Source organism: Rhizomucor pusillus, assembly GCF_041956525.1.
Source record: "Rhizomucor pusillus strain CBS 183.67 unplaced genomic scaffold VTP01scaffold_3, whole genome shotgun sequence".
Lineage (NCBI taxonomy): Eukaryota > Fungi > Mucoromycota > Mucoromycetes > Mucorales > Lichtheimiaceae > Rhizomucor > Rhizomucor pusillus.
The window spans coordinates 713,308-738,771 of record NW_027192145.1 but is presented as its reverse complement, the minus strand read 5'-3'; the positions used below and the strand labels follow the sequence as shown (position 1 = coordinate 738,771).

The 25,464-nt window shown below is 45.1% G+C and overlaps 12 protein-coding genes across 12 annotated transcripts; 8 read left to right on the top strand and 4 right to left on the bottom strand.

Moving 5' to 3' along the window:
* Positions 1-100: 100 nt before the first annotated feature.
* Positions 101-1,954, top strand: VTP01DRAFT_6486 (uncharacterized protein; the record flags this gene model as incomplete). Its single annotated transcript, XM_069385392.1, has 8 exons — positions 101-256; positions 326-421; positions 494-675; positions 757-857; positions 915-1,135; positions 1,201-1,475; positions 1,531-1,766; positions 1,821-1,954. The coding sequence occupies 8 exons, from the start codon at positions 101-103 to the stop codon at positions 1,952-1,954; spliced, it is 1,401 nt and encodes a 466-aa protein (XP_069242859.1).
* Positions 1,955-3,220: 1,266 nt separating this feature from the next.
* On the top strand, positions 3,221-7,132 carry VTP01DRAFT_6485 (uncharacterized protein; the record flags this gene model as incomplete). The annotated part of the gene is made up of 8 exons (XM_069385391.1): positions 3,221-3,357; positions 3,421-3,541; positions 3,612-4,055; positions 4,110-4,217; positions 4,286-6,406; positions 6,476-6,568; positions 6,629-6,999; positions 7,078-7,132. 8 exons carry the CDS (start codon positions 3,221-3,223, stop codon positions 7,130-7,132), a joined length of 3,450 nt encoding a protein of 1,149 aa, XP_069242858.1.
* Positions 7,133-7,318: 186 nt separating this feature from the next.
* Positions 7,319-9,223, top strand: VTP01DRAFT_6484 (uncharacterized protein; the record flags this gene model as incomplete). The annotated part of the gene is made up of 7 exons (XM_069385390.1): positions 7,319-7,529; positions 7,599-7,608; positions 7,674-7,777; positions 7,831-8,568; positions 8,626-8,657; positions 8,719-8,870; positions 8,929-9,223. The coding sequence occupies 7 exons, from the start codon at positions 7,319-7,321 to the stop codon at positions 9,221-9,223; spliced, it is 1,542 nt and encodes a 513-aa protein (XP_069242857.1).
* Positions 9,224-9,259: 36 nt separating this feature from the next.
* VTP01DRAFT_6483 (uncharacterized protein) lies at positions 9,260-10,812 on the top strand (the record flags this gene model as incomplete). The annotated part of the gene is made up of 3 exons (XM_069385389.1): positions 9,260-9,303; positions 9,366-10,125; positions 10,189-10,812. 3 exons carry the CDS (start codon positions 9,260-9,262, stop codon positions 10,810-10,812), a joined length of 1,428 nt encoding a protein of 475 aa, XP_069242856.1.
* Positions 10,813-10,846: 34 nt separating this feature from the next.
* Positions 10,847-12,052, bottom strand: VTP01DRAFT_6482 (uncharacterized protein; the record flags this gene model as incomplete). The annotated part of the gene is made up of 1 exon (XM_069385388.1): positions 10,847-12,052. The coding sequence occupies one exon, from the start codon at positions 12,050-12,052 to the stop codon at positions 10,847-10,849; it is 1,206 nt and encodes a 401-aa protein (XP_069242855.1).
* Positions 12,053-15,164: 3,112 nt separating this feature from the next.
* Positions 15,165-17,976, top strand: VTP01DRAFT_6481 (uncharacterized protein; the record flags this gene model as incomplete). The annotated part of the gene is made up of 8 exons (XM_069385387.1): positions 15,165-15,215; positions 15,285-15,295; positions 15,359-15,401; positions 15,494-16,173; positions 16,266-16,421; positions 16,496-17,072; positions 17,139-17,248; positions 17,316-17,976. The coding sequence occupies 8 exons, from the start codon at positions 15,165-15,167 to the stop codon at positions 17,974-17,976; spliced, it is 2,289 nt and encodes a 762-aa protein (XP_069242854.1).
* Positions 17,977-18,106: 130 nt separating this feature from the next.
* VTP01DRAFT_6480 (60S ribosomal eL33 domain-containing protein) lies at positions 18,107-18,661 on the bottom strand (the record flags this gene model as incomplete). The annotated part of the gene is made up of 2 exons (XM_069385386.1): positions 18,107-18,419; positions 18,507-18,661. The coding sequence occupies 2 exons, from the start codon at positions 18,659-18,661 to the stop codon at positions 18,107-18,109; spliced, it is 468 nt and encodes a 155-aa protein (XP_069242853.1).
* Positions 18,662-18,967: 306 nt separating this feature from the next.
* VTP01DRAFT_6479 (uncharacterized protein) lies at positions 18,968-19,439 on the top strand (the record flags this gene model as incomplete). Its single annotated transcript, XM_069385384.1, has 3 exons — positions 18,968-19,172; positions 19,248-19,335; positions 19,394-19,439. The coding sequence occupies 3 exons, from the start codon at positions 18,968-18,970 to the stop codon at positions 19,437-19,439; spliced, it is 339 nt and encodes a 112-aa protein (XP_069242852.1).
* Positions 19,440-19,499: 60 nt separating this feature from the next.
* VTP01DRAFT_6478 (uncharacterized protein) lies at positions 19,500-21,548 on the bottom strand (the record flags this gene model as incomplete). Its single annotated transcript, XM_069385383.1, has 7 exons — positions 19,500-19,566; positions 19,634-20,486; positions 20,540-20,553; positions 20,624-20,648; positions 20,707-21,308; positions 21,368-21,402; positions 21,468-21,548. 7 exons carry the CDS (start codon positions 21,546-21,548, stop codon positions 19,500-19,502), a joined length of 1,677 nt encoding a protein of 558 aa, XP_069242851.1.
* An 853-nt stretch (positions 21,549-22,401) lies between these two features.
* On the top strand, positions 22,402-23,751 carry VTP01DRAFT_6477 (uncharacterized protein; the record flags this gene model as incomplete). Its single annotated transcript, XM_069385382.1, has 1 exon — positions 22,402-23,751. One exon carries the CDS (start codon positions 22,402-22,404, stop codon positions 23,749-23,751), a length of 1,350 nt encoding a protein of 449 aa, XP_069242850.1.
* A 178-nt stretch (positions 23,752-23,929) lies between these two features.
* VTP01DRAFT_6476 (uncharacterized protein) lies at positions 23,930-24,560 on the top strand (the record flags this gene model as incomplete). The annotated part of the gene is made up of 3 exons (XM_069385381.1): positions 23,930-24,140; positions 24,205-24,338; positions 24,396-24,560. The coding sequence occupies 3 exons, from the start codon at positions 23,930-23,932 to the stop codon at positions 24,558-24,560; spliced, it is 510 nt and encodes a 169-aa protein (XP_069242849.1).
* Positions 24,561-24,721: 161 nt separating this feature from the next.
* On the bottom strand, positions 24,722-25,165 carry VTP01DRAFT_6475 (uncharacterized protein; the record flags this gene model as incomplete). Its single annotated transcript, XM_069385380.1, has 3 exons — positions 24,722-24,780; positions 24,840-25,056; positions 25,127-25,165. The coding sequence occupies 3 exons, from the start codon at positions 25,163-25,165 to the stop codon at positions 24,722-24,724; spliced, it is 315 nt and encodes a 104-aa protein (XP_069242848.1).
* Between the last annotated feature and the right edge of the window lie 299 nt (positions 25,166-25,464).

Genomic DNA, 25,464 nt, shown 5'->3' with positions numbered 1-25,464 from the left:
TAGTATGACGGATACTAAATAAAGCTAGTCTCACTCCAGATTACCCGATTTAAGAAATCTGAGATTTTGGCCCTGAGATTTCAGTTCCTTTTCTTTGAAGATGTTAAAGATGGGGTCTCCGTATCTAAAGTCGCTATTCAAGTTGCGACCGGAGGTCACCAAAGATCCACGAAACCTCCCACAATGGCGGAAGCGTGTTCTTCTAGGTCTCGTTTGCTTCATTGCCATTATCCCTGGATTTTGCTCTACGATTTACGTATGCGGCTTGCTCAGATTCTACCCGTTCTTGCGATCTCCAAGCAACTAACATAACCTGGACATTAAGCTTCCTGCGCTCGAGGAGATCACAACGGAACTCGACAGTCCCAGTATTATGGTCACGCTCAGTAATTCTGTCTATATGCTTTTCATGGGTATTGCGGTAAAATAAGAGAATCGAAAAAAGAAAGTTTCAAACGGAAACATGCACTTAACTTCGGGACATGATAAATAGCCAATTGTTTACAGCAGTATCAGCGATCATTGGAACATTCGGCGGTCGGTCTATTTCTTTAGCATCTTTATTTATACTGGTGGATCGCTCGGTGGATGTTTTGCCAGGGATATTTACGTCCTTCTGGGCATGCGAATTCTGCAAGCTGTTGGAATATCTTCTGCTTGGGCTATCGGAGCTGGGTAAGGACCAATTTTGTGTATATACATCTAGAACACATCGGTTCCGAATTCCAGGTGATCTAAAACGCTAGTCGTTAATAGCTCTGTTGCCGACGTCTACGCTGTTCACGAGCGTGGTAATGCATTGGGCATCTATTTTACAGGACAGTTCGCAGGACCGCTGTTTGGACCAATATTTGGAGGTAGCCAATGATCGAGAGCCAAAATCGGAGAGAAAGGAATTAAGAACCTTAACTTAGGCTTTTTGGTTGAAAGATGGGGTTGGCCATCGGTCTTTTGGCTTTTGTTTGTCATCGGATGCATCCTCTTGCTTCTCGTAGTGTTTACCATGGAAGAGACTTATCGAGACGAAAGTGTATGGGGTAAAGGCGACCATGTCCAACAACTTGATGCTCCAATCGATGAAAAGTCGGAAATAATTGTGGTTGAGGCAAAAATGGTCAATCCTCTATCTTCCTTGGTAAATATTCATCAATCACGAATGGATAAATGTTCTCCAATACTAAATATTCTTACTCTACATAGGCGCTTTTGCGACATCCATTCGTCTTTATCTGCGCGACGGCCACTGGACTTGCTTTTGGCGGCATGTTTGCTATTGAAAACATGCTACCAGACTTGTACACCAAGCAGTACAATTTTTCATCTAGTCTGATCGGTCTCAGTTTCATTTCCCCGGGTCTCGGTGAAGTAATCGGTTCTCTGATATCTGGCAAATTATCGGACATTTTCTTGAACCGTGCGCGCTCAAAGCGGGATGGAATCGCTGTGCCGGAGGACCGGTTGGCTCCAAATATTTGGTACGTCATAATTATCCATTGCACCAAAGGATCCCAGTTCCTGATGTATCGACAGGCCGTGCGCATTTCTGCTTAATCCTCTGTCCTTTTTCCTTTGGGGTTGGCCTGTAGAAAAGGGATGGAGTGTATGGGTTTCTATCATCATGTTTGGTGTCCAGTGCTTTGCCATGGTGAATATTTTCAATCCTGTCATGTCGTATCTTGTCGATGCCGTGAGCGGAAAAGGTGCTAGCGTCACAGCTGCTGCTAACTTTGTTCGTATGCTTTGGACATTTACGCTAAGTTTAATTGGTAAGTATTACAGTGACTTGACATGCCTTAGATGACAAAACTAACTGTATACAGCCAATCCAATGACTAGCGCTGTTGGCGCTGGATGGGTCACTTTCTTCTTTGGCATGCTTAATCTTGTCTGGGCCTTCCTTATTCTTCTACTTAGAATCAAAGGAGACAAGATCCGCGCATACTCTGGATACTAGACTATTCCTTCTATCTATCTAATTTACGTACTACTGCCTTTATTCATTTCAGGTTCCCTAGTATAAATATACACATAAATCAATGCAACGCTCCCTACTGACTTATGTTTATTATCTTCGTCAATGGTGCCGTTATCGAAATATTCGGATATTACGTGTTATGACGCGAATTTAATGGTATTTGCCTCCGATTGCCTATGAAGACAAGCCGTTGGTTACCCAAAGCACAAGTCGACAGGTTTGCTTCCTAAGAGACAATCTGAAATGAATGGGCATATCCCAGAGGTATAGATTCAATGGTTTATTATTACTGTTAACCTTTTTCTTCTCACAGCCAGCTTACAAAGAGCTGCAACATGTCGATCTCTTGCTTTTCACACCTTGTAAATATTTACGAGACATGACAGTCAGTATTAAAGGGCACAGATCATAATGCTTTGTGTATATTTCTCGTCAGAATATCCAGCAAAGACTACTGCTTTTTTCAAAGGACTTGTTAAACAGCAGTGACTTTTTTCCCAGAGTCCAATTACAATATATGGTGCTTGTCACCCTTTCCTTCTTTCTGCTTCACAGCCGATAATCTTCTCCGATATGGCAAATAAAACTTTTAGGCGATTGTGGTCATAGCGGACACTCCTGTTCACAGGAACACAGTGTCATCGGCCACGTGGCACCCATGCTCTATGGCTGAACCGGGCTGCGTTGTAGAACGCGATGCATTACCTCCTATTGTTGAATATTTGTGAAACCGACTGCAAGGCAGGGTGCTGTGAAGGTTTAGGCACCGCAGTCTCAGAAGCAAAGAGGCAACAAGTCGAGTTTCCAAGGGAGAGCAACGGGGGGATGGGAGGAGAAAACGGACCGCTGCCTTATGGAGCGCTGAGGACGAATCTGGAAGACCCTTTCTTTTACGATCGCCGAGTAATATTTGTGGTACATGTCATGAAGGATGCTATTATTGCTATGACGCGTTCTTCCATGTCCCGACGCGCTTTTGTATCGAATTACATGTGCGCATATTTGATGCATATGCGCTTATAGCTGCGTGACACAAACCAGGATTTTGTAACCCCAAAATCGCGTGCAACGTGAAAGACCGCCCGTGACAATTACGGCACAAGTTTGCGCAGAGTAAGTGCACAGGCGGACTCTTTCTCGCCTTTCCCTCCCACACGAAAAAGAGCCAGTTTCCTCTTTTGCTCCGCCTTTTCTCACCATTCCTTACAGCCTCGCTCTACGGCTAAGGTCTGGGTACCAAACAATATGTCCAGAGTGCGCATTTTGTCCAGGGTGCAGGCCCGCTACCCGTTCAACTCGAATGATCCTTCATCACTGAGCTTCGAGCAGGGCGATGTCATTGAGGTGCTTACCAAGCTGGAATCCGGCTGGTGGGACGGCTGGTACGGGCACAAACTCACCTCTATCTTGCATGACATTCTTTATTTCTAATAATATTCCGCTAGGTGCAATGGTGCTAGAGGCTGGTTCCCTAGCAATTACGTCGAAGTCATAGAGGATTTCGAAGACGAGGATGCTTTGACTATACGCGGACTTGATGACGATCGATTACTAGCCATGAGCAAGGTATAGAAGATAAGGAAAGTTGAAACCGGGGATAGAGACTCACTCAATGTGAATATTTAATGGAAAAAAGTTCCAAAATGCTTATTCTGAGGCATCCGATATGATCCCACTTAGCAGAAACGGGGTACCTCTACGGAAGAACAATGAATACAGGCTGAGTTTACCGTACCAGGACGGGGCAATGGATGCATATGGTGCCCGTCTACGAAAACAGTCGCAGCACAGTGACCCCACAAATGGATCGTCCCTGCCTCCTAATTGGATACTGCAGACTACAGAAGATGGATCTGAATTTTATTATTACAATCATGTGACAGGCGAAATGCGATCAACACATCCTGCCGATTTGTCTGAATCAGAGTTGGAAGAAGACGTGTCCTATGGTGTAAATGGTTCAGTGGATGATGATGACGACGACGAAGACGATACATTTGACTTCAAATCCGTCGATAGTCGACCTTGGGATGAACGTTCTGTGATTGATGCATTTGAAGATAGCACTATACCAGACAAGGTAAACAAATGACAGGCAGCGATCCTTACGGAGAACTAAAGATTTTATCCGCAGCAAAATGTTGGCTGGATGAAAAGACAAACAGCTCAGGGACGTGTCTATTATGTAAACACCCATACCCAAGAAATAGTATGGGATCTTGCCCCTAACGATGAACAGAACGTATGTTTGTTCGTTGTAGAAACCAACCTCAAGGGAACCAACAGCGATTCTTACTGCTCAAAAAATAGATACCACCCCGACCTTTGCCACGCTCTCCGTCTCGTCAGCCCTCTGTGCGCAAAACATCAGTCATAGACGTAAATGAGCCTCTAACTTGGAATAAGTTATCAGCACACATTGCTCTCGCTATTCATAATCTGAACGCTGCTGCAAAAAACGCTGAAAAATCGTTATTTGTACCCTCAGCTGCTGGGATCGTCAACGCCATTCGTTTGATGCTGATCACTTCTGGAACCATTGATAAAGAGTCCACACATATCAAGTCAAGCTCAATCCTTCGATCCCACCATCGTGCTATGATGGCAGCAATGTCGAAACTGGTCCTTTCAGCACAACTCAGCGCACACGACACAGAGGATAATATCAGCAAAATGCTAACTGAATCCAATGAACTATTACTTGCTGTACGCAATTTTGTAAACACCTGTCAAGATATTCCAATTTCAGTACAGCATATGGATCCCAGGCTGCAGCAATCTGAAAAGGAAATAGAGCAGAAATTACAAGGAGAAACAGATGGGCCGAGGGCTAAATTTGCGTTGCAGAGCGACCTTGCAGATAATCTGGAAGCATACGGAAACAGCATGCATGAATCTGTCGATGCTATTCTGGCGAGCGTCAAGCAAGAAAGCGACCAAGAGGAATCCCGCTCCTCAATGTCAGCTGTTCTTTTCACTCAGTATCGCAATCTTGCAAACCAAGCTGCTCAGTTCATCGGTATCATACAGGATATCGACTTCCAAAGCGTCGACGAGTCTCCATTGACAGATCAACTCAAAGCGGAGCGACAGCTGTTATCTGACGGACTCGGTGTTCTGTTTTGCTGGATGCAGACGATGACGGACGAAAGTGTACCTCTTAAAGGTATCGTCGCCGAAATGGAGGCAGCAGCAAAGCATATCAGCGAATCTATCCGCAATATCTGCTCTTGCGTTAGCGAACTTGTCCGCGTGTACAAATCTACTTCAACACTCGCCTTACCCGAGGCTCAGTCCGAAGAGACTGGTACGGAGCCGATTCAGCAAGGAAGACCAACCATTGCGCCGGAAGAGACTACACCGCAGACGCTTACTAAAGAAGGTACGGCGCTCGAAAAGGAAATCGAACAACCAGTGTCTAGTGCATCTGCATCCAACACTATAGCAGCTGTTGAAACCGACGACAATTCGACCCAAAGACAATCCGTTGTTAAAGATTCCGGATCGGAAGCTCCGTCGACGCCCACGGCAGATACACCAGGTACTCGGCCAAGTTCACGCAAGCTGCAAAAGATTTTCGGTGACGATGCAGCTGCAGCTGCAGCAGCAGCAGCCGCAAAACCAGCGGCAAACGATAGACCGTGGTATCTTCAGTATGATTATGATCCAAGCGAAATTGTATTCAATATGGAAGGAAATGTCAAGGGTGGTACACTTCCAGCTCTCGTTGAACGCTTGACGTTACACGATTATCTCGACATGAATTTCATTAACACATTTTTGCTTACCTATCGATCGTTCTGTACTTCGATGGAACTTTTGGAGCTGCTGAAAGCCCGCTACAATTTGACACCTCCAGAGGGCATGACAGAGGAAGAGCATGAAATTTGGACACAAAAGAAGCTCAAACTGGTCCGACTTCGCGTTTTCAATGTCTTGAAGAACTGGCTCGAAACTTACTACAATGAAGACGACCATGTAATTTTGGATCCTTTGCTAGAATTTACCAATACCAGCATCAGAAGCACCCTTAGTTTCTCGGCAGATCAGCTGGAGCGCCTTATTCGTCTACGAAAAGACGATGAGAGCGGCGGAGGTCTTAAAAGGATGGTTCCCTCTTTAAGGGATCCGCCCGAACCTATCTGGCGCAGCCGCAAAAAGTTCAAGCTGATGGATGTTGATACCCTTGAGATGGCTCGACAATTGACGATCATGGATTTTAAACTATACAGTTCTATACGCCCGGTAGAATGTCTTGACAAAGCTTGGTCTAAGGACTCAAACGAGGATGGTGGTAACGTGGCAGTGAACATCCGAGCTTCCATCGAATACTGTAACGAGGTTACCTCATGGGTATCCGATTCTATTTTGAGCCAAAGCGATATCAAGAAGCGAAGTAACGTCATAAAATACTGGGTACAAGTTGCCGAGGTACGGACATTTAGTAGACCGAAATCCGGACGTTAATTTATATGATGAACTTGCATTTTGCGTGTCTAGAAATGCAGGCTGCTTAACAATTTCAACACATGCATGGCAGTTTTGTCTGCGTTCGACAATAGCTCCGTCGGTCGATTAAAAAGGACGTGGGAGGTAAGTGAAGATATACTAGCAACTTTTCCGGACGTGGGATCTAACAAGAGAATATTTTAGATGGTCGGCGCACGGACTAACCAAATATTGTCACAAATACGCAAACTGATGGGTGCTAATCGCAATTTCACTGAATACCGAGCCATCATCCATTCTATCAATCCTCCCTGCATTCCGTTTTTTGGCATTTATCTTCAAGACTTGACATTTATCGAGGATGGAAATCCAAACTATCTCAAAAAATCTAACCACTTGATTAACTTTGCCAAACGAGCCAAGACAGCAGAAGTGATCCGGGAGATCCAGCAATATCAATCATCGTTATACCAGCTAAAACCAGTGGAAGAGCTGCAGCAGTTCATCCTCGCTAACCTGCAGAGCACACGTGATGAGGAAACACTTTATAGTGAAAGCTTGAAGCTTGAACCAAGGTAAAACCGTTTAACTATGCAGATTAGTGCTGGATTCGAGATAAGAAAACAAACTCATTCCATTGTTTTGTATATTAGAGAGCGCGAGGACGAAAAAATTACACGTCTTTTGCAGGAGTCTGGATTCTTGTAAATTCTATACCGTCAATGAGCTATTATTTACTATCATTACCCGGTACCTTCTTGTACTCCTTTGTGTATTGAACATCCTTCGTAAAATGCAGATCCTATAATTCATGCAGAAATTGCCAGGACTAAAAAAATCCAGGCACAAATGCAGACGTCATTTTTCTACCGTCCTTTCCTTTCTTCTATCTTCATGAGTGCAGCACATCAAGACAACTGTAATGAAGACAGCCGACTGAATCCTACTTGTGCTTCTTATACTACCGGCTACGAAGCTACCATAGATAACCGGAAGGGTTCTCGATGGGATGTGGAGATCGACGTCAAGGGTCAAGTAGACACAGGATCTGTGCATGAGAATGGTGGATTCTCTATAACGAAGCTGCTACAATACACGGGTCCAGGTATGCTCTTTGTAACTTACTGCATCCAGGTAGACTTTCTAAAGCTGCTTCTATTGCTTGCTGTTGTAGGTTGGCTCATGTAAGTTGTAACGATTGCAATGTTGCCTTGGGAATTCCATGTTGGTAACCCTGACCGTTCACAAGGTCCATCGCTTATCTGGATCCCGGCAACCTGGAAAGTGACCTGCAGTCAGGGGCAATCGCTGGCTACAAACTCTTGTGGCTCTTATTCTGGGCACATGCTGCAGGTATGCAGTGTCTTGCGTATGCATACAGAGATCTTTGCTAAAACGTTGAGAAGGTCTTGCTATTCAAATTTTGGCAGCGAGACTAGGTGTTGTAACAGGAAAGCATTTGGCGCAACTGATACGACAAAACTACAGCCGGAAGCTTTCCTTTGTTATCTGGCTCTTTTCGCAACTAGCGATCATTGGATCTGATATCCAGGAGATTATTGGCACCGCCATTGCGCTCAAGATAATCTTTAACTTTTCACTATGGATCGGCGTACTGATCACAGCAACCGACACTTTCGTTTTCATGTTTCTGCAACAATACGGCATTCGAAAAATTGAAGCATTTTTCATGACGCTAATTGCAGTTATGATATGCAGCTTTTGGGTCGAGATGTTCATGTCCCATCCAGACGTTAAGCAAATTTTTGAAGGCATCGTATTTCCCGAGATTCCAGAGCAAGCAATTGTACAAGCAGTTGGAACAATAGGAGCTGTTATCATGCCGCATAACTTATACCTACATTCAGCTCTCGTCATGTCTCGGAACCTTGGCACGACTCCTTCTAACGCAAAACTTCGAGAAGCCAATTTCTATTTTGCTATAGAATCTGGATTGGCACTTTTGACGTCATTTTTGATCAATATGGCGATTGTGGTAGCATTTGCTCAAGTGTTCTACCAACCCGATCGCGTAGTGACAGATTTGCCGGGCTTGTACGACGCATCCAGCGTCCTGAGCAATTCGCTCGGATATTACGCAAAGTACTTTTGGGCTGCGGGCCTCCTCGCTGCCGGTCAGAGCAGTATGTGTGAAAGCAAAAAATTACAAAATGGTCTATTAAAACTATTATCTCTTGTAGGTACGATGACTGGAACGCTTTCCGGACAATATGTATGTAGGAGAATATCACGAAAACACGACACGCGGAATTAAATTATGACGCACTGGATAGGTTATTGAAGGCTACTTTGGTGCGATATTTCGCGAACAATGGCATCGTGTAGCGATAACTAGAATTATAGCACTGGTACCGAGTATGCTTGTTGCTGTACTAGCTGTAGAGCGTTTTGATACCATGGGTGAAATCCTCAATGTCCTCCAAAGGTTCGTTTGTCTTTACAATAACCGATCCCCAGATAACTTATTTCTCTTTTCTGTACAGTCTTTGTTTACCCATTGTCGTGATACCCATCCTAAAGCTGTCCCATTCCCCGTATATCATGAGCGAGACGTTCGTGACAGGAATGGCAGGTCAGCTTATATCATGGGCTATCTCTTGGATCGTCATTGGCTTCAATATTTACTTGCTCAAAATGTTCCTTGATGATTTTGGATGGTTATTCTGGTTAGCTGGACCCAGTATCGCTTATCTTATCCTTGTCGGCTATTTGATATATGTTCCTCTAATACCAGATCCCTCCGCGGAGGATCCCAAATCAATACAGCCTGTAATTTAAATCTTTCTCTTTTTAACCTTTTTTTCTGGTCTGGCCATGGTGCTTTCCGATTACGAAAAGAAGCGATTAGAGAACATTGAGTACTGGATCCTGGATCCACTGACTTTTAGCAATGCAAAGCAACTGAAAGTTCTGTGCTTAGACGCAATAATGAACTGCTACGGCAGCTTAACATTCCAAAGCTTGACGTGCCGCGGCGATCCAGCCCTGCAAAGAAGCACACGCCCAAGAAAGTACAAAAGGAGAAACAAGCTCCAACACGGGTATCGGCGCGTCTCCGTGGAATTGCGGCAAGTGAAGTCCCCGATCAGGGTGATCTGAAGCGCAGCAGATCGCCTGACGGCGATGATTCTGAGGCCAAACGTAGCAAACGTATCGATAGACTAGACGAAGATCAGCAAAAGGAGTTTATGGATGTACTGAAGTCTATTCGCAAAGCACCCAATACGGAGCCGGTAGCTAGGAAGCTAGAGAAGAAGGACATGGATGCAGAGAGTGCGCTTCGTCGGCATGCATCGCAGCTGCAGATTCGACATCCCTGGACTACGGTCAAAGTAACTACAGATCGTATCAATGGAATTGTGTTCCATCCTTCCAATACAAAGCTGCTGGCCATTGCAGGAGATACTTCTGGTAATCTCGGATTCTGGGACGTGAATGGATCCAAAAAAGGAGAGGATAACGACGAAGAAGAGGAACCGGTTGTGTACATGTATCGCCCACACACGCGTGCCATTACAACCCTAATGTTCAATCCTGTTGACGATCAGCGGCTGTATACTTCGTCTTACGATGGCACGATACAGTATTTTGATATAGCACAAGGATCCTTCGAATCTATCTCTTTAGGTAGCGAAAAGTATCCCATTACGCATTTTGATTGGGCATTGGATGGTAAATCAGTAAGTGCTTGCATCACAATTAATGCATTGTATATCTAAATGCAAATATAACTCTATTGTCAGCTATGGTTCTGTACATCGGATGGTGAGGTAGCACAACATGACATTCGAAGCCGAAGGACACCGAAAATCCATTCGCTCAGAGACAAGAAAATTGGAAGCATAAGTCTGAACCCGGTGCACGAGCATTTGATCGCAGTTGCCAGCAATGACAGGACTGCGACTATCTGGGATAACAGGATGCTGGACAAGGAGCCTCTGCATGAACTTACTCACGAGTACTCTGTAACGAGTGCATACTGGTCTCCGAGAGGCGACAAACTGGTTACAACAGCCTACGATGACTATATACGAATATTTGAGCTTGCTGACAGTGGAGAGGTGTCGCTACAGTCAGCCATTCCACACAATACACACACGGGTCGATGGGTAACCAATCTCAGGGCTCGTTGGAACGAAAATACCGTCTCTCACGTAGTGAACGGCAAAGATCATCAGCATTTTGCCATTGGGAGTATGAAGCATCCAGTTCATATCATTTCTGGAGAGACCGGCAACACTGTCACAGAACTGTACGATCCAGACCATATCACCGCGGTGCCTGCGGTAGCACAATTCCATCCGCGCACAGAGTCAATGACTATTTTGTGTGGCAATGCCAGTGGGAGGATGGTCTGCTGGTCCTAGACATTTATTTTAGGAATACGAGAACGAAGCGTTGCTAATGATTATAACCATTCCACATGCGATCAAGAAATGCTCCAGCACTCCACCGTAGCATGCCCAGTGTGCTAGTAGTAGATTGCACGGAGGATGGGGAAGAAGAGGATCCCAAACTTGACTGCGGTTGAGTAGAGGCCATTTTGAGTTGCATGTGTCTACGCCGGATAGCTTCTCGATGTTCAGTGTGCGGCTGTTGTTGAACAGTGTTGTGAAGAGTGTCGGCTTGAGTCGAGGAAGGTAGGACGGAGGATGATCGAGTGCGTTGAGTGGTATCTAAACGATGCGGGTCGTTTTGTTGGGTTGGATGATTGCTGCTATCGCGGAGTTCCATACATCGAGCAAGACTTTCGAGCATTGGATCTCGAAACCTTCTAACGCAGCGATACTCATTGCCGACTCGTTCGAGTTCGCGGGTCAGGCGCAGCATATTTCGGGGATGAGCCAAGTTGTTTTCATCATCTACTAAACATTGCTGTCGCTGCAGGAGGACCTTTTGCTGCGTGCGAGTCATTCCCGGCGGTTGTGCTGTAGCCGCCGAGGCAACGTTGCTGAGTGGGCGTCTAGGGTGATGATCTTCGACGAATTGAGAACGTAAAGGCGAATGTTTCTTCTTGACAGGTTGTGCGGAGGATGGTTTGGACGGCGAGGCTTGCTGGATGGCTGCGGGTAAAGCGGCATTATCCGGCACAACCAGATTATTTGCGACTGCATTGAATGTTTGCTCTATAGGTGCGGCTGGTGCCATGTGCGATACGAAAAAGTTTGGTTTGTGTTCATCTTTCCGTAGCACAGCTGGCGATGAAACTGACGGTGTGGGACGCTCTTCCTGCTGCTGTTGTCGTTTGGGCGGGGGTGTGGTGGGAGGAGAGATGGCTACGGCGTTTTCGCTTGGTTCGAGAGCTGCAAGGGCAGTCAAGCCAGCGCCTTTCCTTTCAAACGACGACAATCTATGTAACGACCGTTGTGACTGGGAGCGACGGACGTGGGGCCGTTTAAATTGCTGATCAGTGTCTGGTTCGGCTTCGGTGTCAGTGTGTGCATTGTGGCTGTTTGCTCTCGCCATGGGTGCAAGTTTAGTGACATGGACTCGACCCGTTGATCGGCGCTTGACATGATGGCGGGTGTGTTTCTTGTGGTGGGTTGTTCCTGCAGTGCTGGTGCTGGCTTGTGTCGGTGGTGAGGGAGGAGGTGCAGGTTGCGCCATATCTTTTGACAACGGGTGAGGGTGATAGATGGACGGAGGAAGGGAAATTGGAGCCGCATTGAACATCAGAAAGGCTTTTCTTTCCTAGATCTCCGCAACAGCTAAAACCTCGTGTCAACTGCCTTTTCGCGTCTGCCTTCCTTCAGATAATGGACAAACCGTCAGCTGTGTATTACTTACGCACAATAAACAAATTTCTATCATCCATACATAATGGATCTTTTGTTTTTGCCAAGTATCGTCTTTTACGGAAACATTTCCGATGCAATGAAGGAGTTCCTGCTCAGCCCGCTCCTGTCTCCACATTCCAAACCTACATGCAGCTTCTCTGCGTGATACAAATATATATGTCTGTGCTTTTGGAAATACAGGATTTTTACTCGAAGTTTGCGTCTGCATTTGCATATTATAACAAGCTGTGAGTTTCGACCATCTGCCTTTAACACTCTATTCTTCCTACGAAGTTTGAGGATAACAGGTGTCCGAAATATGCAGCAGATCTTCACGCTCTCAATGCCACAAAATACAGACTTGGATAGATCCAAGCCATCGCTTAGCGTAAATGTCGTACGTCTAAGCCTGTGCGTACTGCTTGCTATCAGGCAGCATAATAGTACTTCGTCTCTCTTAACAAAGACCCTGTGTCGACGGCAGTTGCAATGCCCCAATGATTGCACATATTCATCGCGACTAAATGCTGAACAGCCAATTTATTCTCTTTGCAGTTGCTTTCTAAACTGAGGGCTTTGCTGTCATTTGGAATAAACCACTAGACAAAAAATGACCTTGTTTCATCAATGTCTGCATTTTTTAGAAAGAGTTTTCTGTTACATACAAGCTTTTTCCATCTAGTGGACTGTGGTCATCCAATCTCTGTCAAAAGATACACATCATAATCCTCGCAGTATGAATCATTCTGATAAGGTACCTGCTCCACACCGCATCATTTTCTTTGTTGTCATTTTGCAAGTATGTAGTCTGAAACATGTCAATTATATACTTCAACTCCTTTGAAATTTCTATCATATCCTACGAGTATTATCTCCACGTCGTATTATGAAATGAAAAAATGGGTTTAGAATTCATACTATTCAATAGGAAGCATATATAGTTGAAAAGGATCACGAACCACGCTATGGTCATTCGTTTCTAACCCTCGGACGTTGGTCGTGCTTACAATGTTTTCATTGTTTATTTATAGCGAGCATCTCTAGTTTATCACCTACCACAAACTTGTAGGGGCTTTTAAGTGATAAACCACCTGTATTGGACTAAGCATTCTTTGTGTTGGAGTCATGTTTAGAAACGTCGTCAGTCATCTGTGAAAAATATAAAGTGCGCCCTGTTCTTGAGGGGCAAGCTGTTTGGTTATCATTTGGTAAGGCAACCTTTAGAAAATGCTGGATTGAAAAGCAACGCTCATTCATCAACATCTGCTTATTTCAGTGTGCCACTCCCTCTGTTTTTCCGCTTGGTTGTCCGCGTTTTTTTTTTTTTTCCTGGCTTCTGTCCTTCTGCTTTTTTGGGCACTTCAAACTACCATTTAAAAAGGATATCATACTGTCCATCACCACCCTGGATGGGGTGAGTGGCAAAATCCTTGGTCAGGCGCCAGGATACCTTTGGGTAAGTTATTCGTATGTCTTCCGAATAGGGTTTGTATACTGACTGTCTTTCACCGTGCCATGCGTCCCCCAATGTGCAAATATTCTCCTTCATAACTTTGATTTGCTTTGTTTACTTCGCACGCAAGATTAATTTCAATAAAAATTATTTAATAATAATGTATAAGCAAAACGGGGAGCGAATACAGAGTTTGTTTAACACAGTAGGCAATTTCAATGCTTGTAAATCATTGCGTTTATACATGTGTGCATATGCTGAAAGTCTCTCTCAGAAACCTTCAAACCGCAAGGAAACCTCCTGAAAATGCACGACGCTTTTTGCCTGCGTGCAAGGAAGACCGAATTTGCATTGATAAAACAGAAAATTGTGCATCACACAACGAAGCGATACCTTTCTCAAAATCCTGCAGCGAGTGGAGATCCATTCTGCATGTATTTCATGTTTACCCCATTATATCTTAAGGTCTTAAATACATATCGATGCGTCGCAATCGGGATTAGAAAGTGGTAGCCAAAATGATGTAGTTATCCGAGTTCGAGCAGGTACTGTCCAGCGGGTGTCAGTTACTATACAAGCGTTTCGTCATCGTGATGTGTAAAAAATATGAAGCGAAACTCGTCTAATCTCGCGTACTTACTCATACTTATAGATCGCTCTCTGACCATTTCATGCATTCGATGCGTTAATCCAAAAACAATATCAATTCTCATATTCTCAACTTCCCTCACGATCACTGAATTCCAGAGCTACTCTTATAGCTTATTCTCATTTTTAACAATCTTCTTGTCAACAAGACGCAAATTGTATTGTATGTATGATAGCACGTAAGGTAGACGATGAACAAAAAAGGACTGTGTAGACCGAATTTTTTTTTTTATTCTTGAGTTTATTAAAGTCGTGCAGTTATCGATGTAAGCACCAGATCATGGATCAATACCGGTATTGACCGATTGTTACAATATATTATACACACATTGCCGATAGACTTCCAAGAATAGATATTTTCTGACGTACGTAGTATTTTATTGTTTAGTCTTGCCGCTTTGTCAAAAGTACATGAGTAGAAGAGCAAGCAATACAAATTGATTAATAAACGACAGAGCAAAGCGCAGAAGAGCTTTGCGAATGCTCATGGAATACGGTACTGGGAAAGATGGCAGGTCAAACCAGAAAGTTCAGATTCAGACAGATGCAAACCTAAAACTTTTCGAGTCCTGTCGGCCGGTTCCTGAGTATTTTAGAGCGAAGGAAAAGTTTGCAGCACGTAGACTTATTCACACAGCTATGCATAATTTTTCTTGTTTAAGCGGCTCTTTGCGAGAAACACCCGAGAATGAAATTCTCGAGGCGGACAACAGAGAATAAATGGGCTTTTTGATTGTGGCACGAACAATCTGTCATTGAAAAACCTGGAGTCGCACAAGAAAGCCCTCTCTTGCTTGGTTCTCGGGACACGATCCCCCTCCACAGAACGGTTTTCTTAACGATGAGTGCCTCCATTTTCCTCGACACCCTTCGGCAGCATGACCTCGAGCAGGTAAATTGCAACGTGTCAGTCTATTTCGAAATTACACGTTATGCTTATCTCGCCGTGTCAAAACACTAGTTCTACACAACGTAGGTTTCAACAATCAGGTGTCTGACGACTGTCAGGTCTTGACAACGGCACTCCTTCTTTAGTTTCTCAAAAAACGGGATAAACCACTTGAACGGTCTTGCGCAGGTATCGTACTGCTTAGTTATCAACTAGCAACCGAAAGTTTCCTATCGTAGTGTAAATATAACTTTATTCCTTTTTATCTTTTTTTGTTGCAGCTTTCCTTGCAAGACTGTGCAGCGCTCGGTATCACAGATACAGTCGATCGCCGCAAAGTTTTCAACCTGATCCAGTCTCTTCGAAGTCCCAATCGGCTTCGTATCATGACTTCATCTTCCACATTAACCAGCGGCCTGCGCCCACCCCAAAAGTACCCCAGGTCAGCGTATGAACCCTCGAGACTGCCGCAACCCCAATCAGCAGGACCTGCTCTAGATCACACACGCACTAGACGGCAGAGTATCGTCTCCCATCCACATCAGCGGCCTGTGCGCACTCGCACCATGTCTGATGCTGGGCGTATCAGCGATACCTCGAGAAAGCTCGAGTTGCCGCGCTCGCTGCTCAGCAACAACAGCGGAAGCCATCAGGACGATGAAGATGAAGATTACGAAGACGACGATAAACCAAAATCATACCGGCAGTCAGCGCCGCTGCTTAACGTCTACGGGATCCCATCGTCGCAACAGCAGAAGATGAGAGGTCGAGCAAGCATGGGTGCATTGAGACCGCCGGGAACTCGAGCGCAAAACCTGGACTCGTTACCTCCCAGCGACCTAGATCAAAAGATTCGTGTCTGCGTGCGCAAGCGGCCACTCAATAAGAAGGAGATCGAGCGAGGCGAAAAGGATATCGGCAGAGCTATCGGCTCGCGCAGTATTCAGATCAATGAACCGAAGTAAGTGATTTAAATTAATCTAATCTTCGTAGCGTCGCTTTCTTTCTATATTGTGATGAAAGGACTAATCAATTCTTGTACGTTCATTGCAGGTTGCGATTGGATCTTACGAAGTATATCGAGCAACACACGTTTACGTTTGACGATGTTTTCGATGCTGATACCAGCAATGACGTTATTTATCAGCGCACTGCGTTGCCGCTCGTCAAGTATATATTCCAAGGTGGCAAGGCTACTTGCTTTGCATAGTAAGTCTCTATTTTGTAGTCTGCATACCTTACTTTTGGACTAAAAGGCAATATGATTACCTATCACTTTGCAGTGGCCAAACCGGTTCAGGCAAGACATTTACAATGCTAGATCCACGACATGGTTTGTACATCCGCGCCACTCGAGATATCTTTTCACTACTCAAGCGACCAGAAAACGAGCATTTGATGGCGTGGGTTGGTCTGTACGAGATATACCAAGGCCATCTCTACGATCTGTTGAATGAACGCAAAAAATTGTTTGCGCGAGAAGACGGGCGACACAATGTAGTCATTGCTGGTCTGAAAGAATATGCCATCACTAAAGCAAGTGACATGGTCCAGGTGTTTGAATATGGAAACCAGGTTCGCACCACCGGATCTACTGGTGCCAACGATGCCTCTTCGAGATCCCACGCCGTTTTACAGATTTTACTGAAGCCCAAGAAGGACCGAAAGATAATCCATGGCAAGCTCAGTTTTATAGACTTGGCAGGCTCCGAGCGGGGTGCAGACAGAGGCGAATCGGATGCAAAGACAAGATTGGAAGGTGCAGAAATCAACAAGAGTTTGTTGGCATTGAAGGAGTGTATCCGTGCATTGGATCTGGACAAGGGACACACCCCTTTTCGACAAAGTAAATTGACACAGGTAAACCAGAATGTAAGGGTATAGAATGCCGCAAGCTCCGTTGCTAAGAGATATATCATGTCATAGGTGCTGAAAGACTCGTTTGTCGGAAACTCACGCACATGCATGATTGCTACGATTTCGCCCGGTGCAAGCAACAGCGAGCATACACTAAATACCCTTCGATATGCAGACAGGTAAGAGTCACAGCACCAATTTTCTTGTCAATGTTCTTGCACCTAACACAATGAAATGAACGTCCAGAGTGAAAGAATTACGAGGTGACAGGGAGAGAAGAACAGCAGCGACGGCAATACCTTCGTCTATCCCTGCGCCAACAGCGATTGAACGTACAATAGAGCTGCCTAGACGTGAAGGATCTTGGCGATCACCGGTATCATCACTTGTTGCAGCGACGTCAGTATCTGCAGAATTCAGTGGCGAAGACCACGGAAGTTATACGGATGAATCAGATATTCTCAACGACGATGATGATGACGAAGAAGATATTTTTGACGTTGATTTTCCACATGAACAAGATGCTTTCATCAACTCGACAACACCTGCATCCCCACCACCTCACCGCCGTTCCAGCACTCCTTACTATCCACCGAAATCCATCGATTACACGCCTGATCAATCGCTTGAAAACAGCCCTATCTCGTCTCCCGAGCCACTACATCAACTCGACGCATCGCAAATGGAAGATTTTGTAAATCTACATCGTGCGCAGATCAGAGAGGTGACCGAGTATACAAAGCGGGAGGCGAAACTGGTAGGGAAGATCTCGTTGTCTGACAATAATCCAGAGGAGTTTGAGCGATATCTCCAAGAGCTGCAGGAAATACTGGAAGAAAAAGCAGCTGCCGTAGAAGTATTGCGTGATCGTATCCATGATACCGTCAATCAGTTGCTGAAAAACTAAAGATATGCACAGAGTGTATTTTTATTGTCATCATCTTCATCACTTAGATGTTGGAGGGATAGAGCATCTGTTGCAGCAGAGGAAGAAGAGAAAGAGAAGAATGTTGGTTAGTAAACGATGCTTCCACAGATCAGTTGAGTGTGTATATGAGTCTACTTACGACACGGACGGTGGCGCCAAAGCTCTTGGGTGGCAAGTTGTTGCGGAAGCGAGCCTTGACAACGCCAGAGTTGCCATGGGTACGGGCAATGCGGCCCCAAATCACTCGAATCTTGGAACCTTCCTTGACACGGTTAGCACGGTAAACGAATGCGACACGCTTGCCGAGGTAGAATTTGGCATCCTCAGTGTTCTGGACACCCTCAAGCTTAATGAGGGAATAGTTGGGGTTCTGGGTGTGCTTTCCACGTTCGTAGCCGAGGACGCGGCCTTTGCTGTACAGACTGTTGCATTCGTTCAATAAATCCATCCATCCATCCATCATTCATTCATTTCATGCCCTGATGCATTTCGTCAGCATCGATGCTTACCGAGTGGATTGGCCAGCCATTGCAGTAGGGAGGGAGGAGAATGGAATCGGTTGGGATGCACATAGCAGCCCGCCCTGTGACGGAGTTTCATCAAGCTTAGTTGGTACGTCCTGAACTCCCTGATACGGATTCGGAAAATGAATTTCGTTCAGCATCTGGAACTGCTTGAATAATACACCATTAAGCTAACTATCTATTTTATGTCCAACAACATTGATTAAGCTAACTATTTTAAGCTCAACAGCCATAACACGCAAAAAGGCTGCTCACAGTATGGCAGGTTGATGCATATAGTGGGTCGAGGTTTCATGGTCGTGGTCTATAATGTGTGTATTATACATATGCAGCATGATCAATTTCAAATTCAAACACCTACTCGATTCTTTTCCACAGGAGTGCCAACTCGTTTTGGCGAAATTCGCTGCTGTTTAGAGAAAAGGGGAAACTCTCACTCAATGGGGATGGGCGCCGAGCATCAGCAACGGAACCCTCGCCCCACCTCAGCCCCTGTCATTCCACCGCCACCTTGCTACAGTGATTACTACCATGATGCAAAGCCTCCACAAGACTCTCCTCCTGCATACCAACCACCTCAAGAGCTACACCATAACCCGCACCATGGCAATTCCATGTCTTCATACTATCCATTCTCAACTCACAGCGGAGGTACATTGCAATTTTGGAGACGTATTTTACTCCATATTTAGATTGACTAATTGTGTTTGTTTGCATGCATTGCAGTGTATTTCTACCAGCCCACCCCTCCTCCTCAAACCGTCATTATCCATCAGCGTCCAAGCAGGACGAACGATGCATGTTGTTGGGGATGGTATGTACAGGCTTTATTAACAGTACAATTTTTTCTGTCGTCGCTCACATTCTTGTAGTCTCGCTGCATTGTGTCTCTGCTTTGCTTCGGAAGAATGCTGCTGATCCTGTTCCATAGATACATATGCACGCAGACATACATATCCTTAGGGTATACATATAGACCTAGTGTTTCCACTGGAAAAAATTACACTGGTACTCTCGGGATGGGTCGTCCTTCGGGCCGAAAGGTCTTGCCATGTGTTATGTAAATAACGCGCTAAACTTTTTTCCAGTGCTGCGTGAATATATACTCTTACCTCGAACATAGGTAAAACTGTCTGCCTTGATTAGGACCCTTTTTCATGACTGTCATTTCCTTGCATGGTTCATTATGCACTCGACATCGCGGGACAGGTTTGGGTTTGAACAAGGATTGCCATGATTGCTTTGTCTCTTGGCGTTCCTTGGCTTCTGTCATAAGCGCTTCAATATCTATTGCTTCTTCTTTGTCGTCCTCGTTGTAATTTTGTTCACTATCATATTTCCTTTTTTTTGTATCATCCCCAGCACTGCTATCTTGAGAATTTTCTTCGCTGTTACCGCTTGGTGATGCCGTAGCACTATTCGTTTCCGCCGTCGATGCAAAGTACGCTTTCAGCAGTTTCTGGTTTTGCCCAGGAGATCCCGAAGATTTCCGTTTTTTCTGCAGCGACGTTGATGATGATGGTGGTGATTGACTAGGACGTTTTTGCAACGGTGAATGGTGTATGGTTGAGGATGATGGTGAAGGTGTGGGTGAGGATCTACTTTGCGTTGTCGCTATTGCACTTGTCGTTATTGCGTCCGTTACACTAGAGATATTACTGGGTGATGTCTTTGGCGCAGCTGTAGTAGCAGTCGATGACTTCGAGGAAAAATATAACGAAAGTTTCTTTTGTTTGTCTGAAAACGCGTCAAAATTCTTTGCCAGCAATGCGGAAGGTTCTGCTTCACTGTTTGCTTTAATGAGGTCGTAAATGCTGTGTTCCAAACCATCCTCGGCGGTGACAGTGTCGTGTAAATCTGCATAAACGGGGCAATGGTCTGAACCGAGGATGTCTGCGCGGATATCTGCAAATTTGAACCACTTTTCAATTCCTTTTGAAGCGAGAACGTAGTCTATCCTAGTGCCTAGTATACAGTTGTAAGCATTTTAATATAAATAGATAAATCAATTAGTTTACCGTAATTTGCAGGTCTATCGCAATTTCACACAGGGTAAGAAACAAGAGTTCCAGCTTCAAAATATGCCATATATGCTATCTTACCTTGCATTATAGCGCATATTCCAGCCTAAAGTATGCGTACATTAGCCAGGATGCAAGATTTTCTTTATGTAGTCCATACTCACAGGTAAACATTCCTCTTCTATTTGGATGATACTTGCGACACAAATCCACCAGCGGTCCTCTCGGCTCCAGTATCTGATCTACCCATTGTCGATGCGGCAATGCCTTGAAATCCTCTATCCCATGTTCCTTTTTGCTCTGTTTTGGATCGCAGTGATCGATTTCCTCATGAACGGCGTTAATGTCGCCGACGAGAACCACTTGGCGACCCTGCTTTAGGTAATCATCCACACGTCGTCGGACACATTGATGGTAATCCATCTTGTAGTTGCGGCGCACTTCACTCGAATCGTTTGGAAAATAAATGTTGAATAATACAAATGCCTTAAAATCCATAATAATACATCGGCCTTCGGCATCCAGCGTCTCAGGATCCGTATCCAGCGTTGTAAGGAAAGACGCGAGATCAGGATCGTGTACTTTCTTGTTGTAAACACCAGTGATGCCTTCTTCGGTCCAAAGTGGCAACAATGGTTGTTTGACGTACACTGCAACGCCGGAATATCCATGCTTCTTTTTTGGAAAGGAAAAATAAGCATCATAGCCGGGAACAAGTGCCATTTCACGCGTCAATTTTGAGCGTTGACACTTGATCTCTTGCAGGCTGTTTGCAAATTGTCATTACTCAGTTTCGTTTTCCAAGTTCTGACTACTTTTACGTGCCAAATGATGTCTGCTTCGAGAGCGTTCAAGACGACCTATGTGGTTCTCATTCTTAAGAGGGCAAGCATGTTCGCTGTTGGGCAAAACAATTCTTACCAACCTCATATGACTTTTTCTCTGCCCAGGGGTGATATTGCAGCACAGTTGCTAGACCGTTAATGTTCCACGTCAGAATTCGCATTGAATACCGTTCTCTCTTTTGCCTGTTAAACCAAAGACCCGCGGATTTGGACAGACACCTATTGATTCCGACCGCATTTCTTTTTCGGGATGCTGCTCTTTCTCTCTTGTTTCTGATAAAGGCTGTATTTCTTGATAACCTACTTTTGTAAACATTTTCCATGGAAGTCGTAGTTTAACCTTCAGATTATCGTCCTCGGTGGGATGCGCGGTTTGTCCTGAGGCACTTGGCAGAACCAGACTATTGATCGAGGAGGCAAGTAAAGATGTCAGCTATATCATTGTACTTTTTACGAGCCAGCTGTGCATTCTTCTGCTCGAAAATTTCCTGTGCATTCTGCAGTGCTTGCCACGTTTGTTGGAGAGCCAACCTGAGCCCCGTGCATTAATCATCAGCGTACTTTTTGATGACTTTCTTGAAGGTTTCAGCAAGTTTGTTTCCCATGTTCGTTGGGGTTAAGGAGAAGAATGGAAGAGAGGGATGTCCGAAAGTTTGCGCAGTTTTCTATTTCTAACCTGTGAAAGAAACAGAATTTCCGGTGCCTCATGAGTTCGTCTAGCTATTATGCCAGTGGTTAATAGAGGAAAATGGCACAGGTTTTCCTGGCATCCAAGCGCAGAATTCAGTTCCACATCCAGTAAGCCCCTGTTTTGCCTTTGCCGCATCAAGATCCTTTTCTGAGCATCCATTGGCTGATGAACTTTTATCTTATCACCACGGAATCAAGACTCGGAGCGGTGTCTGAATACTATTGAAAATACCACATGATGGGGATCGCTGAACGTTTTTGTTTTTTCTACCAACCTTCTCCTTCTCCTTTCAGTCTTACTCTTTTTTCTGCATTCCCTTTTGGATGGTCAACGATTCTTCAAATCGCTCTTCAAATCGACAATTCATTAAAGAACAACCTTTCGGCGGTAGAAGACAGTTAGACTTGCATATAGATACCGGCACCACAAACTATACACAAGAAGCATCCTTCTTTCCGGTTTATCATCATGAAAATGATCAAAAATTTGTCGCAGAGCAGCCATTGCCAGTTCCCAATCCACACAAAGCATTGAAAGGTCTCGTCCAAGCCAACGATTTTTACGATGGTCCTGTCGCTCGACTAGGTACACCGCCCTCACTCTCTCCATCCACCCTTTCTCCTTCCCCTCTTTCCTTCTCGCCGTTACCCAAAGAGATCGCTGGGTCTGCGCCAGCTGGAGCGCACGGTGCACGCTTGCGACAATGTATTCCTCGTAACAAGAGCACTGTCACTCGTCGTGCTCGTTCCTTGGCAACTTCACCACAGAAACTCTCCTCAAAGTCATGGGAGCATCTTCAGTCACCGGCCGCATCCTTCTTGTCGCGGTTCGCTATGTCTTCAGCGAAGGAGCAAAGCAGCGACGATGATGATATCCAAAGCGGTGACGAGATCGACGACTATGTATTCGAAAAGCAAGTCGGTTGCGGCGGATTTGGTACTGTTTGGCGAGGCTACTCCATTTCGACAGGAGAAAAAGTAGCCATCAAGGTTATCAAAGCAGCGCTTGAGAATTCCTCCGAGCATAAACGGATAGAGCGCGAGTTAGCGATATGGAAGTCCCTTTCGCACCCAAACGTTGTCCAAGTGCACAAGATCATTGATACCGATACAGCAACATACGTTGTGAGTGATTACTGTGCAGGTGGTTCGCTTTTCGATGTGATGAAGAAGCGCAAGGATAATTTCAGTGAGGACGAAGCCCGTGCTATCTTCGTACAGCTTTGCAGTGGTATGGCGTACCTGCACGACCGAGCGAATGTATGTCACAAAGATCTGAAGCTTGAGAACGTACTACTGGATGAGAACAATAACGTCAAGATCTGCGATTTTGGTTTGGCTGTTCCTAGATCGCTGAGCACAGACGACGAGGTGGCTGGTGGGTCACTTGCATATGCTGCTCCTGAGCAGGTTTTGTCTCCGTTTTCGATCGCCTGTCCAAAAACAGACATCTGGAGCCTAGGTGTTGTCCTGTATGTGTTGGTAACTAGCCAGCTTCCGTTTCAAGACGATTATGATCCTCGTCTACAGCAGAAGATAATCAAGGGGCAGCACGAGGTGCCCTGCCATCTCACCCCCGAGTTGCAACAGCTGCTTCGGGGTCTCCTCTGCGTGAATCCGCGCGAACGCTACACCATTCAGCAAGTGCTGCGCTCTGCGTGGTGCTGCGCATAACCTTCATCATCCTGTAAATAACATCCTCTCATTTCTAGTTAATAGTTTTTACCTCTTCGCTGTACAGATTAGCATTTTCTATTCTCTTGTAGTAATAAATATCTCTGACGTAGTCATTTCCAAAACTGTGAATCCAAAAGGAGGTGAGGCGTAGCTGTCAATTTCTGCTTTTGCATCGATGGAAAAGAACGAGGAGGAGTTGCTGAATATTACACCAAAGGAAGCTATCGCTTGGCTCGGTTCCTATGCAACAGTGCAGGTGCAACGAGGAGATCCAGCACGAGGCTACCTGTACACGATCGATCCTGTGTCTGAAAATGTTGTTCTGGTAGATGCCGACAATTCTGCTACCATTGTCGTCATTCGCCACGCAATACGATCTGTATTGGGTAGGTACAACCCAAGCTCTCTCCTTTTCTAGCAACTGACGATCGGGGAAATGGGAAATACAAGTTCACAAATCAAAGAGGTTAACCTTGCAAGAGATGGACGCATTAATATCTTGTCCACAAGACCAATCGAGATACAGACCGAATTCTCCTTGGCTGTTACAACGACGCACGGCACTGATTGAATGCCTTGAAATGGTAAACACCTGTCTTCGCAGTGGAATGGATTGATATGACCATTAACAAATGTGGTAGAATCGCGTCCCTTACCAACATGACCCCAGTGACCCGGTGGTCCATGTCTTGGGACGAGCACGTGTTGAACCACCCTACGTCGCGACGAGCGTTGTGTGCGATAATGTTGTGATACGAAGCCGTGTGCGTGATTTATTAAATGATTTGCCCTCTACCATACAATAATCTACTGTACATACGAGAAAAAAAAGCAAAAAAATGCATTGATGGTGGTATAAACGAACTATAGCATGCATGAAGAAATGAGTGGAATGGAATGCAATGAAGTGAAATGACCTTATGACATGTTATGCAACATCACCAAGAGATTTGCCGCGTCTTCTTCGTCAGATGACACGGTTGAAAGGGAAGGTGAGGATGACGGTATTCGCGGCGGCGCGCACCGCTTAGCAGACAACGGGCTTCTTAGAAACATAGCCGATTGGAAAGTGTAATTATGTGTACAGACTGGTTTGCGTATCAAGTCCTTGTCGGAAACAGGTAAGGTCGGGTAATATCGATGCGGTCGCTGCTGCTGCTGCTTCTGATGCTGTTTACGACGCTGAATACGTCTATGCATGCGAAATAAGCTGGATTCCAAGGTAGAGAGGTCGTACTTCTCAAATCCATGCTTCCGCTTAAAGTCTGCCAGCGCAAGGCGAGTTTTAAGACGCATCAACATCTATTTTTATATTTTGTGTCAGCATGAAGGACGAGGAATTACATAACGCGTGTATGCGTATGTACTCTACCTCCTGCACGTCAATATCATGCCTTGATAGTTGTGACATATTCGAGGAGCTGGTAAAAGTAGAGAAGGAAACGCGTATCGGTAGGGTGGATGTGGAGTAATGAACAAGAGAGAAAGGAACGAATGCTTTTCAGCCCTTTTAAATGCTGCTACGGAAAGGAGGACAAATTGGGGGTCGACTGATGACGACGGATCCTTGTAGAAAGCACTAGAGATGGGGGCCATGCTTTTGCCTTAACAGCTTCTGCACAGGTGATCTCATGACTCACATCAATTTGTAATCTATATTACTTCTGACGCGTTATGGATGGATATTTAAGTACAAGTTAATTGCTTATT